The 14,342-nt window shown below is 41.4% G+C and overlaps 1 protein-coding gene across 1 annotated transcript in view; it reads right to left on the bottom strand.

Annotated features, from left to right (window-relative positions):
* The window catches only part of FKBP1B (FKBP prolyl isomerase 1B), a 97,340-nt gene that overhangs the window by 77,812 nt on the left and 5,186 nt on the right, over positions 1-14,342 (bottom strand). Inside the window, exon 2 of the mRNA XM_075598470.1 lies at positions 11,986-12,033. Within this exon, the coding sequence (XP_075454585.1) occupies positions 11,986-12,033 (48 nt within the window). The remainder of the gene's footprint in view (positions 1-11,985; positions 12,034-14,342) is intronic.

Genomic DNA, 14,342 nt, shown 5'->3' with positions numbered 1-14,342 from the left:
AGCGAAGATCACTTCCAACACAAGACTAGTGTTTGCATGCTGCAAACACGTTTGTATGTGTTTATACATTTATGTAGTAAAGCCAGAATACATTTTCTCAGATAAAAGGGTTATTAGATTGATCGCTATAATAAGATCATAAAGCGATGGAATTACACTCGTAAATCCCAGCAAACTCTGCCCTGTCTTGGAGATAAAAGAGTCCTTACGAAGACCGCAATGAGGGATATAAAACAGGAAAACACAGGAAGAGATATGGCAGAATGATCGTGTGATATAAATGTCAGGGCGTCCTGAATTATCCCCATGAAATAAAAAAATAAATAAATAATAAAAAAAAAAAAAGACAAGCAAAAACGTACAACAAAGCTCTTACTACAAGGATATTCACAAGGGCAAGACATTCCTTCCAAGAATTAGGAATCCGCCAAGGGATGATAAACTGGTTCTAAAAAGGAAGCAATGGGAAGGAATGGAGGTCCCATACCAAAATAAGATCAACGCTCAAATAAAAGCAATGGTAATTAAAGATCCTGAATAAATAGAACGGGAGTAAATAGATAAATTAATATAAATCGTCGCTTAACTCCTAAACTCAAAGGTTTCCAAACTCCCACATCACAGGCCATTTTTGAAATTATTATTTTTTTAATAAAAAGGACATCCACAGCTACACTAAATTCTGTACATATACAAAATGATGAATATTGGACCTGTATCTAGAAATCAGTGTTGGCTAGAGATAGAAAAGTGCAGACTTTGGGAGAGAGCTGCCTCACGTGGATTTTGAAAGGTTTTCTGTTCCACTGAGATTTTCCAGGACGACGGATTGAGAACGGCTGCTCAGAGGGGCCTCCTGGGAGTGCAAGAGTCTCACTTACAGTAAAATAAAAGTTCTTTACAAAAGTTTGCCAGGAAGGGTGGGGAGCCGTGTTGGTCCTTTCTTCCATGTTGTAGCAAATGAGGGAGAGGGCCGTATGATGCCTTTTATTGGACCAACACAAAGTTGGTCCAATAAAATAGTTTCTATATTTCAAAGACTGAACCTCTGATTGAGCCACGTGCTGAAGCTAGGACTGATTGAGTCACCTGTGCTGAAGCAGGGACTGATTGAGCCACTTGTGCTGAAGCTGGGATGTCCTAAAAACATGACCTGTTAGGGGGGCTTGAGGACTGGAGTTGAGTACCCCTGGGTTAGGCATTTGGATGGAGGTAAACAAAAATGGCAAGAACAGCATGATGCTGTTAATGATGCTTGGAAGTGTATTAATATCACAACGACCCACGTTATTATTAGTCATTAAAGAAGTAGGTGTTACGCCTTATGGATGGAGAGGAGGCAACATGATTTTTAAAAAGTCACGATATACTGAAGTAGACCAACATTGCTCCATACGACCCCTTCACTGCCATGGGTGCTTTTAATGCATTAGAAAAGCAAAGAAGGGGGTAAAGCATTCATATGATACATATATATATATATATATATATATATATATATATATATATATATATATATATACAAGGTACTGTAGGTAATACTGTGGCTCTGTTTTTGGGAGCTATACATCTGTATTCTTCCACTGCTACTGCCCTTTGCAAGTCTCTTCACTGGCATCCCATATCCTCCAAAAGTCAATCCAATATTAAAGACCACAGTTACGAAACTCTCCATGACCGCTGAGTACCACACTACTCAAGCAGGTTATGACCCGGCACATGGGTGCTGAGCGACACTGCTTACTTTTGACCATAACAGCCAGCTACACCGAACAGGCAGAGCCTGTCCGCATCCTGGTGTTGGGTTCACAACCTGGGAGCAGGAATGGTCATGTGCACTGGGTGCCATGTACTGGCCCATCTGAACAAAGTAAAATAAAACAAAAAAGAGACCATTCACACACAGCTTAAGCATATTAGTTTCCAAAAAGGTGTGAAGGTTCCTGTGGTGGACATGCTAATATAAGGGCAATACCTTACAATTCCTGTGCTTGTGAACTATTTTGATGCCCGTCTGCCGCCCTAGTTGTTGCATGTGAGGTGCAGCACAGTACAATGGGGTTGTGACAGAAAATACCAAAAGAACATACAAGATGTACTACATTAGCATATACAGCTACAATTGGTATGGAGGGCCCTTCTCCAAGGGGCTGACAATGTAAAAAGGGGGAGTGTTTCTTAAGGTTGCTCTCCATGAAGCCAGCAGCTGGTATCAGATAAGAGAAGTAGCTCTGTACATGCCATGAATACCATGTGGATGTCCATCAATGCACCTTGCCCTTTCCAACCATCTAGTAGATCTGGAGCTAGGGTGTCACCTTCTACCATTTTTTCAGGAGCTGTTTATTAAAGCCACACTGGTGTAAGGGTTTGTCGAGGACCCCTTTAGTGGGAGCGAGTTTCCACACGTAGTCCCTGTTTCTCTGAGGGTCACTAAATAAAGACATAATGATGATTGGGTTTTTCCTACTTCAGAGGGAGGCATTTTAACCACAATATCATTCCTCCTAGGTGCTTTCAAAACTACAACTGAACGTTGTAGGAATGGATCAACTACCCAACTTAAACTCAGCATATTTGTCTTCCATTGGCACTATTATTTCCACACTCGCCTTCTAAAAAGGAAAAAATGGCACAAGCAAATACTAAGATAATTTAACTTGCACAATTTAGAAAGACAAACGGAAAAAGATTGGGAGTTCGTAAAACACAAGTGACTTTTTTAATACTAACTTCTCATATGGTAATACACGGACTTGCGTCCATATAGAACTTCTTTGAACAAGTACAGAGGTGGCTCAGAGAATAATGTGTTTTGTTTATTTAGGAATTGTAAGAGGGACACAGAAAAACCAAACTGGGTGTTCGTGGGAGACAAGGCCAGTGACCAAAAGCAATTCATAATACATTGTGCTTTTACTGTAGATAATCCAACAGTCACGTAAGGAGCTCCATACAACAAGGTTTCTACACAATTTGTCTACTAGTTGCTAGATACAATGATTTATAAAAGGACTATTATTTGTTTTAGCTATTAGAAAGTATTCTAATAAATCCCCCAGATAACCAGATTTATGGTGAATAATCTTATAAAAAAACCTTTATAGGGCAATCAGGAAGTTTTTTCCCCCACACAAGTTTCCATTGATTAGTAATACAGTAAAATGTAGCTCACTTTTTAAATGACTGTGCCTTGTCCTGTTCAATTCTAAATGAATTCAGTAATGTGAAATTTGAAATGGCCATTTTCCAATCGATCACATTACTGTCCATGAGCAAATATAAATCTTATCAATGTACAGTGTGCTTTCTGCAACACAATGCTGTAACAATCTGTCCCGTTTACAAACCATATTAATGGGTCTGCTGTCTTCCACACAGACCACATAGCGCCCATTAAGTATTATTATTTGCTAACTGTAACTAGCCGTGGGGATTCCTTTGGCTATCTATAATTAGCCATGGAAAGAAGCAACTGTGTTAGAAATGTAAGAACCCTTTCCCGTGAGCCCATGCTGCCGACACGTGACTGTCTGGAAATAAAAATAAATTTGTTAATTGTATCAAAATGCAGCAGTACACAGTCCAGTCAGTGCAAAAGTAGCTGACTCCTGTACAGTACTGTATGCCTCAACTTGAATCCATGAATGGTTATGACTAACCACCACGTATATACTGTACTAGGGCTGTATTTAGGAAAATGTTTGAGGTTCCTTTAAATAAAGATGGCAATCTGCACATTTTACTTTTGCAGTCATGTAAAAAAAAAAAAGAAAGAAAAGAAAGTTATCCAAAACAAATGTTATATTCTAATGCTAAATAATCTAACTTGGGAGGTCTTTTCACTTTGCTGCAAGAACAGTACCTACTATGGTTCTTTCCCCTCATACAGAGGTAAAAGGAAGGGTTCACAGTTTTACTGTTAGGACCTGCATTTTTGGTTATACCTTGACGTTTGGTATGCAGGCTTATGACGCTTTGGCCAAAGGGTTTAACTAAATAACCAAGTAATTATTATTATTATTGAAGTATTTCAACATTATACTTATTACCATATATGTTTTGTCAATTGGATGTAGCATTGGGCACCCCTGTCTTTTGTTAAATTCTCTATATAATTATATACTGTATATAATATAGAACAGGGGTGGCCAACGCCAGTCTTCAAAGTCTGGCTTTAAGGATATCCCACAGGAAGCGAAGGATACGGAGCAGCTGCTTGCAAAAAAGGAGCGCGGGAACCCGACTCCAATAGAAAAATATTCAAGGCTTTATTCGTTCAAAAATTGGTGCCCTCACGGTACCAGGTATAAGTGCCACCAATGCTCATTATCAGTAGTCCTCCATGTATACAGCAACCACCGGAAATATAGAAATACAAAAGCCGTGGCACACGTGTGGTCTTCAAACAAAAGTCCAATTTATTTAGCAAAGGTCGACGTTTCGCTGCGTTGGCGAACCTTTCTCAGGATGACATAAATTAAAAGTAAGTCCAAAAGCGGATGTCCCACGCGTTTCACAGCACTCGGGCGCTTTCTCTAGGAGTGTTTAAATAGGTCTGGCGGTCATCTCGAATAACGCCTACCTATGCCATCACATTTGATTACCCAAAATGAAAAACATCTGAGTTCAAGCATGTCTATGGAGCTAATTGATCTAATACACGCCAGAAAAAGTTTATGCAACATGTGTAATATATATAATAGGTTTGACCCCAAATTCCAAAATACCTCACACATGCTACTTACTGCCTGTATTTGTGCAGAAAGAGGATAGATTGTAACACCGTTCTATTTGTAATCCATAGTAATGCAACTCTTGTTAAGTGTAACTGGATACATTCACTATATTGTAATATATTGGACACATTCTGTAAGGTTTCAATTGACTGATCTTGACCTGTTGGTGTCCCTTGAGGACTGGAGTTGGCCACCCCGGATATAGAAGAACAATGACTGCATGCTCCACTTTTGCAATACTTTCCCCTTGTTAGAGTTAGATAGGTTGAGCTTTAGAGGAATCAGGAATCCTTTGGAAAGGGAACTAGAGTCCTTACATGTCTGAAACTCGCGGGTCCATGTAATAGCACCTTGGTGGTTCCAGGAAGGTTTGTGAAGAGAGGATGATTGGGGATATTCTGAGGAAGGTGTACAGTAGCGATTAACCCTTTCAGTAAGGGATGGGTCAGCAGCACATCCAGTGCTAGTTTCCTCAGTGACTAGAATTTCAGTGATCAGAAGTGATTCATACGCCAGTTCTTAGACTTTTCTCCCATTTGACCACATACGAACATATATTCTATAATTATAGTAAACCCCATTTTTAGAACAGTAGTTCATGTTTACGGGACAGGGTGGTTTGCTCTCGTTGCCACACTGTGGGGCCTATGCAGAGAGCAGAGAATTGTAAAATTGGCGAGTTTAATAAAAAGTAGCTTTTTTGGAGAGTTTTATTCTCCATATGCAGAAATGTGCGAATTCTGCTATGTTTAACATGAATGCGTGTGGCGAGTTTAAATTGGCGAGATGCGCGCTGCAGAAATGTGTTAAAAAAAATTTGCGCCTTTTTTTTTCCTTTCCTATGGCCGCGAGCGGCAGCTTCTTGCCAACTTTTCCTGGCGAGGCAAAAAGGAGACAATCGCGCCATTTTATTGGCGCGAACAGCCGCTAGATGCCGTTCTAGCCTCTCTGCATTAGGATATTTTTAAAACTGGCGAGATGGAGGTTCTCGCCAGCCGCGAGGCGAGTTTTAGAAATAGAAAAAAAAAATTGCCGCGTTTTTGGTAACTCGCCATTTTCTGCTGTTTTCTGCGCGATTTTCTCCAAAAAATGGCGAGTTTTGAAATAGCGCTGCTCTCTGCATAGGCCCCTGTGTCTTTTCCTTCACACTTGCCCTTCTAACTGTCATGATCTTTAACCTATTTTCTAGTGAGTGGGGGAGACTGCCAACATGATGGCATCCTCCCTGTTATTTATTTATTTTACTATGGGGGAAATAATGCATTGGTATGGGGGCAGGTGACTCCAAGTATACCCAGTATACCCGTTTCATGCTCTATTCTGTACTATTACAGAGATTACTATGATATCGCATCATGGTTACAGTCTGTATTTCTACAGTGATATTAAGCTTGTGTGTTTTCCCAGAAGGAATCTGAATACTGAGTCAGATACTGGAGATACTGGAGTCAGATACTGAATCTGACCTGCTGCTTACAGACCATTTGTGGCTAGGACAATAAAGGCATGAGCTATCCAAGATAATAATGTGCTCATAAGTGCTTTTTATCATTAGTGAGTAAGAATAACTGTTCCCATTCTCCTGGAATTACAAATTTGCTTCCTATACACATTTGTACGAGATTATATATATATATATATATATATATATATATATATATATATATATATATATATATATATATAGCACCCGGCAGGTTATTGTGCCATGCTGCCTACACACAGCAATGACTAAAATCCATTTCAAGCTGCTTTATACTCCCTCACATTTCTGCTCATGTCACTCCCACCTTTAAAAATGCAAAGGACAGAATGTTACCAAGCTTTCCAGCATCTGTCTCCCCTACCCTTATTATTTCAGGCTGTTGATTGAGTGAGAGATCTGATTGCCATTACTGGAGTCAGGAAGGAATTTATTTTTCATTGGATGATGTTTCCCTGGGGTGTTTTGTTTGCCTTCCTCTGGATCAATATACACTAAATACAAATATAGAATGAGTATCTGTCATCTACTGTATACTGTATACATAGGATGAGTATCTGCCATCTAAATTTAACATAGGTCGAATTCAATGGACGTATATCTTTTTTTCAACCTCATCTACTATGATGTGTTCCTAATATGTTCCAAAACCTTTTTATTTGGCCAACCCAGAAAGTCTCTATAGATTCACAACATGACGGAAGAGATGTGTCATGATGGCAGTAGGCTAGAAGTAACATTACTAATCGCACAGTGAAAATGCATACGTACTCGGGTATGTCCACACGTAACTCCCACAGCTCCTCCTTACAAAACAAAAGAATACTAAAGAGAAGAACAACATTTTCGTGGAGCGGTTGCCATCATTCCCTGGCTCTCTTCCATATTTCACAGCCTCAACTTCCAGGCTCCATGCCTCAGGTCAATGGAAGATGGAACGCCCCCTGGGAGATCAATCCAATACCTAGCAGCTGGAAACTGGAAAGCCATCGCAGACACGGCCCTATATGCTTCCCTGCCAATTTCGCGATGTATAGCAGCGATGAAGAAAAAAAAAATGAACTGCATTCACCTATTCACCAAGCCTAGAATGTTGCCTCTGTGCTGTACCTGCTTCACTGGCCTCTGCGCCACTTCTTTCCCACCATAGAATTGGTTCTCTTGCGGTTTGGAGTACGTCACTGGTTATTAGCAGGGCTCTGTAGCTGGAACTTGTAGAAATGTCTTTGTGGGTCTCCTTTTTGCTAACCAAAAGTTGCAATCTTCAGCCTAATCAAAGACTGCAGCGAAAAAAGTGTCACAAGTACCCCTTCCCAACAAAAACGTGATGGCTGCATCCTGCATTTAACAAACATGGAAAGTTGTAGGTGACAAAAAAAAAAAAATGCTACTGCGCAAATAAGGATTTTTTCCAGCTCATCTAAGTGAAAAAGTGGGGAATATAGTACAATATGAGAAAGTTTGGGCACAGTGGCCTTATAATTAAAGAGATTAAAAATGAGATATGGTTTCCCCGTTCCTATCCCGTCTCTCCCCTCTCCTTCTGTTTTTCTCTCTTTTCCCCCTCTTTCTCTCTGTCTATCCTTTACAGTACTAATATAAGGGGTTTGATCTAAGATCCTCCTATAACTGTTAATTCTCCCGGACGGGGATCTACATAATAGAATCTAAATGCATAGGAGGTTACAAAATACTAGGAGCAGATCGACTCTTCTTGATCAATCAACTTTGAGATGCTTCGGGTTGTTCACTTTTAAATGTATATGTTAATTAAGTTTACTGTCTATAAACAACCATGTGATGTGAATGTACCCCTGTCAGAAAACAATAAAAATGTTTGAAATAATAAAAAAAGTGGGGAAAGGTTGAAGTTTAAAAAAAATGAAATCGCAAAAGCAAAACACTCAAGTGGAATAGATTTCTGACAAATTTAAGATATCGTTTTTTCGACAAAATAATTTTGACTTGTTTCAGGTTTTCCAGGTATTTGCATTTCAAATCCTGTTTATGTTTCAAAATGTATAGGAGTTTGAAACCCCCCTCCCAAAAAAACCCAACTGGGTTGGTTGAAGACTTCCAGAACGGTGCTAAAATATTACTTAGTGACCAGAATATGAACGGAGATCAGCTACAGAAAATTTGTAGCAACCTTTGTTATTCATTTGAGAAAATATAAAATAGAGGTGTTTTAAGACATTAAGTTTTAGATATTTGATTCTAAACTAATCTACTACATTAAAAATCCCGCACATCTGCACATGGACATCCATTTATTATGGAAGAAAGCAATGATGGTATCCCACTCACACCACAATACCCATACAATACCCGGCAATAGGATGCAGAAGTCGGCCCCTAGGCTGGCCAAGCCCAGCACAGTTGTCCCGGCTCTACCCCCCCATCGGCGGCCCTGATTTGGGGTAATGACATGCACATGTGCACTCACACAAATCTTTATCTTTGGGGCCCCTGGATTGGGGAAGGGTTCATCAGTTAAATGTTTCCTCTCCCAACACTTTCCTTATCAGAACCAATAAAGTAAGTAAGGGGGAGAGACTCGATATTTAACTGGTGCAAACTCTTTATTAACACACAGTGACATCATACAACCAGGAGTAACTAGATCAAACCCCTTCTATGATGTCTCAGCTTACCATGTGTACAAGCTAACAAAAAAAGGATTTCAATATGCTCATAGCTGTCAGACATTGGTAAACACCCACATGAAACCTCCTAAATATGTCCCTGCCATTAGCACACTTTAGTCTTAGGAGGGACTGCCCCTTTAATATGTCAGCTTTACATACATAAAAAAAACAGGAACAATTGTCATTACTGTACATTAAAGAATACGTTGCTACAATTATGTCAAAGTGTTTATAAAGTGATTCACCAAATGACAGTTTCATATGTAAAGTTTCAAGCGAGCCAGTGATAATAAAACAAAATATTCCTCTGGTGAAGATAGCAACACATTTGAGACACTCAGATCTGTACAACAGACTGTCTTCAACTAGCAATGTTTGTATCTGTTTGTATCCCTGTGTCTTTCCTGATCATCTTTCACAAGGACATGATGTATGTCAGGTGTACATCAAAAGCCTTATGAGAACCTCACTATGGAATAACAGAGACCTTCAAATACCTAAAGTAACTGGATTTATAAAAGAAACACTGGAGGTGGGGGTGTAGCTATAGCCCGGGCAAAGCCTGGGGGCCCGTGCTCTTGGGGGCCCCCTGCTCAGGGTCGCCGACAGGGGGGAGAGCCAAGAAATTTGGGCCAGCAGCCTAGGCGACGACCACAGAAGTCAGGGCCCCCTTCCTCCTCAGGTCCCCTTAACAGCAACTTGCCGGCTGGACCAGGAGCTGTGAGACGAGGGGGGGGGGGGGGGGGAGGGGGTGTAAGCAGAGAGCAGGCAGCAGAGGCTTGGAGAGTTGGGGGGGGGGGGGGATTGCAGAGAGCAGGGGCAGAACTGAGGCAGAGAGCTGCAGAGTTCTGCCCGCCCCTGCTCTCCGTGACATCAGGGGGGGGGGGGGGGGGGGAGGGGGCGTTACTATGTGCCACTGTGGGAAGGTATGCTGTGTGTGTGTGCCAGTTGTTTGTTTGTGTCAGTTTGCTGTGTGTGTGTTTGTGTGTCAGTTTGTTATGTGTGTGTGTCAATTTGCTGTGTGCGTTTGATGTGTGTCAGTGTGCTTCAGTGTGTCAGTATGCTGTGTGTTTGTGTGTCAATTTGTCAGTTACAGTTTGCTCTGTCAGTGTGCTATTTGTGCCTCAGTGTCTGTCAGTAAAATAGTTTGTGTAATTCTTTACACAATTGTCTATAATTAACTGTATTAAAAGAAGATGTTACTGTGCAGTATACTGTACACCCGAGTTTTGCAACCCCTTGTGTGTGTGGGGAAGGGGGTGCTAGTTAATGTAGTGTAGGTGGTTATTCTAACTTGTGTATGGGGGGCGTACTGTATTGTAGATGGGGAATTGTGTGTGTGGGGAAATTGTATGTGTGTGGCCAGGGGGTGGAGGGGAGGATTGAGGGAGCTGGATTGAGTATGGAGGGAGGGGGGAAACGAGTGTGAGAGGAAAAGGGGGGTAGTGAGGGAGGGGGTTAAAGAGGGGGAGAGAAATATAAGAGGAGAGAGGGGTGAATGGAGCAGAGTGAGGTGGTGTAAAAGCAGAGGGGGGCTCGTAGGGCCGCCAACACGCAGGGGTGTGTGTGTGTGTGTGTATGTGTGTGTGTGTGTGTAAACGCCTGAATCTACGGAATATGTTCACTCATAATGGGGCCCCCCAAAAAAGTTTGCCTGTGGACCTGCGCATGTCTAGCTGCGCCACTGACTGGAGGTTACTAAGCGTTGAAGCTGCAGGTGGCACAGTTGGCACTTATATCACAGGTTGGGAAACGATAGTATTGGAATGTAGATGTTATTGGAACATACAGTATACAGGGAAACCCTCACATAGAACAAGTATAATCTAACAGTAGCTATAATGAGGAGGCATAACACATATACCGAGATGTTTTCCAATGCTCCTCAAAATATACATAAAATGCTAACCTATAAATATTTTATTGCTTGACCAGTGCATTAGCATTATACATTTATTTGATGTAAACCATTAAAGGCAGACGTTTCAATGCAAGCATACAGCCAAATTAAAATACGTGATATTATACAGTACTTTGAGAAGCACATAAATCCTACAAGACAACACTTGGAAGCAGAATGTTTGCCCAGGAGAGCTCCCAATTCACATGGTACGGAAGCGATAAACAGGGAATGCAGAAGTACATATATAAGTGCAAAGTAGTATCAGTGTGTAGCATAGCATAAGTCAGCGGTGCGCAAACTGGGGGGGAGCGGAATTTTTTTTGGGGGGGGGCGTGGGCGGTTGCAGAGGTCCCGCGCTTTCCCCCAAGACATTTAAATAAAATGCCGGGGGACCGCACGAGGCCTCTGCAACCAGCCGGCTTCAGGACGCGCCTGCGGGGTCATGTGACATCACAGTTGCCACGGTAACGTGACGTCAAATGATGCCGCGGGTCACGTGATGTCACACGACCCGCAGCATCATTTGACGCTGTGTGAGGTAAGGTGGGGTGGCGCAACTTTGACGTCGTGTGAGGTAAGGGGTGGGTGGCGCAACAACGGAGGAGAGCAGGCAGGGGGTGGAGGGGGGGGGGTGCAGCAAAACAAGGTTGCGCACCCCTGGCGTAAGTGACATGATGGGGGTGTTATTGCTTCAATGCTACTGATATGCACTTTTTTTTTAAGACAGTTGTTTTCAATTATGCTTTGCAGAGAGTAAGTAAAAAGTCAGGAGGAAGGAAAATTGCAAGTGTCTAATGGTGGTCTCGTGGGAGATATAATCAGGGGCAGAATAGTAGTGTAGAGGGAGATGGACTGGCCGGGGGCTAATATTACTACCCAGGAACCTGGTGATCATGGTTCGAATTCCAATCATGTTAACTCTGAAATTAAATTCCAAGCTTTGTGGGTTAGTGTTTCATGCCTGAAAAAGTAAATGCATCTCATCTTATACTGTACACAAAGACCGATCTAATAGATAAACCAGATCACACCCACTTGCAACCTTTATATATGTATTTTCTTCACACCTGTAAGAAATATTTGTATCTCTGTACTTGCGCATAAGCCTCACAACCTCTGCTCCGCACTCCTTGTAAGGGTTTTACGAACATCTACAGTACCTAGAGAGCAACATGGCTCCGTTATACATGAACAAATCATAGTTTGTCTTACCTGTGTAGTGGACAACACATGTCTGGCCCTTCTTTGGAAATGTCCTAGCTGCACAATAAAAAAAAATAAACACAGAAAAGAACTAAATATAGTCATCATACAGGAATCATATGCTAACCACAACTATGTGTGGGTGACCATTTACTGATTCAGAATAACTGTACAATCACCTTTACAAAATGCTTTTTCTTATATATATATATATATATATATATATAAATAAAAAAAACTTGTCACAGCAGTTGGCACACACATATATATTAAGAACTCCAGATGCTAGTCCCATAGAGTATTTATATATATATATATATATATATATATATATATATATATATATATATATATACTGTATCAAAGAAAAATCTGCACCACTCGCAAAGATAATGTATCAAAAGTTATAAATGTATTTCATCTAAAGAGTACAAAAACTAAAATATGGGCTACGTTTCAGACCTAACGTCCTTTCTCAAGCTCATGGAGCGGATTTTTATTTGCTGTATTTCCTGGGGCTGGATGGTGATCCTCGCCCTACTGCATGCACCCAGTTGGAAGCTAAGTATTATTCTACATTTTCTTATGATGAGTGCCCTGGACATCTGATATATATATATTTAGCATGCGATAGAGGTATTACATCCATCTTTATGACTATTGTATGATGCAAAGCAACAGTTGCAGTGCCTGTTTAATAAAAAGGCCAAAGGACTGCCCAAAAACACATAAGTTCCCTTTGCAAGACACTCCGCCCTAACAAACAGGGATTTAAGGATTGTCCACACACGAGAAGGAATAATTGCGTTCCACCTGTGTCGTCTTCTTCATGGATTTCTAACCCTCCAGCCTCTACAGGATTCAAGTGAATTCAATGGATGATTTTTTTTATATGACCAAATTTACCATGTTATAAATCACAAGAAAAATAAACTACACATTTCATATCCTTATAGCAATATAGCCCTGAGAATTCCACCTTTAAATTCCAAAAAGGGCTATCTGTCGCCCATATAAATATCCGGAGCCTGCTGCCCAAACTGGACAAACTAAGGGCATGGTGCCTTATGCATAAACCCAAAGCCATCGTTCTTACAGAAACATGGCTAACCCCTAAAATCCCCGATGCAAAAATCGCCATTCAGGGATACTCCATTTCTAGGAGAGATAGGTCAAAGAGAGGAGGAGGGGTGTTATTTTATATTGCAGACACCTTACAATTTACACTGTTAAATTGCCCCCCAAGCCCACCCTCTTTTGAAATTCTAGTTGGCAAAATCTGCCTCCCCTTTTCTAAGCCCATTTTGCTTGCTGGCATCTACCGCCCCCAAAAGCCCCTCCACAGTACCTGACTGATATCACCCAGTTTCTTGGCTCCATTTCCTCTCTGAATGAGAAGAGTGAGCTGCTAGTTCTTGGGGATTTCAACTTCAATTGGCTTGACCCTACAAACCACAAAATCCAGATACAACTCAAGTCACTTAACCTATCACAACTCATTTCCCAACCCACACGGATAAACCTGAAATCGCACAACTATTCCTTGCTAGACTGGATTCTCTCCTCAAACCCCAACAGAATCCAATCCTCTGGCATCCTTCCTGACATTGTCAGTGACCATGCAATAGTGTACTGTGTAAGGAAAATTAAACCGCCAAATTCAAGCCCTAAAGTTCTCCTCACTAGAACATTTAGAAACTTTAACCCACAACAGTTTCTGGCTGACCTTACCAACTGCCCATGGCACAGAATCGATTTAATTCCCGACCCTGATTCTGCGCTCGACTATTTCCAATCCGAGTTCTTAAAACTCTGCAATACCCATGCTCCACTACGCAAAATAAGGGTACGGGGGGCCCACCTTCCATGGGTTATAACTGACCTTATAGCACTCTACCAGTTCAGGGTTACCTTGTGGAAAAGCTACAAAATAACTGGCACTACCAAGGATCTCAATCACTACAGATGCATGCGGAACATGTGCACAAGGCAAACAAGGCACGCAAAAGCACAATATTACTCTGACAATCTCCTCCAGAATACATCAAACCCAGCTAACTTCTGGAAGGTCATCAACAATATATTCCAGCCTCCTAACCATCAACAACCAAGTAATATCACTAAGGGGGATATTACTCTGACAAACCCCACTGACATTGCAAATGCATTCAATGATTACTTTGTGGGGTGTGCCACTAACTTATTAGCGAAACGCAGCCCAAACCACAAACCTGAATCTCATCCTGGGAGTACCCACATAGCCCCACCCCCTCCCAACACTGCCCACAACTTTCAATTTGGCCCAGTATCCGAAGAGGAGATTACACAAGCGCTCCTCAAATTAAAATTAAGCAGCTAATGTGGAC

Source organism: Ascaphus truei, chromosome 4 (assembly GCF_040206685.1).
Source record: "Ascaphus truei isolate aAscTru1 chromosome 4, aAscTru1.hap1, whole genome shotgun sequence".
In the NCBI taxonomy this organism is placed as follows: domain Eukaryota; kingdom Metazoa; phylum Chordata; class Amphibia; order Anura; family Ascaphidae; genus Ascaphus; species Ascaphus truei.
This window is presented reverse-complemented; position numbering and strand designations above follow the sequence as displayed.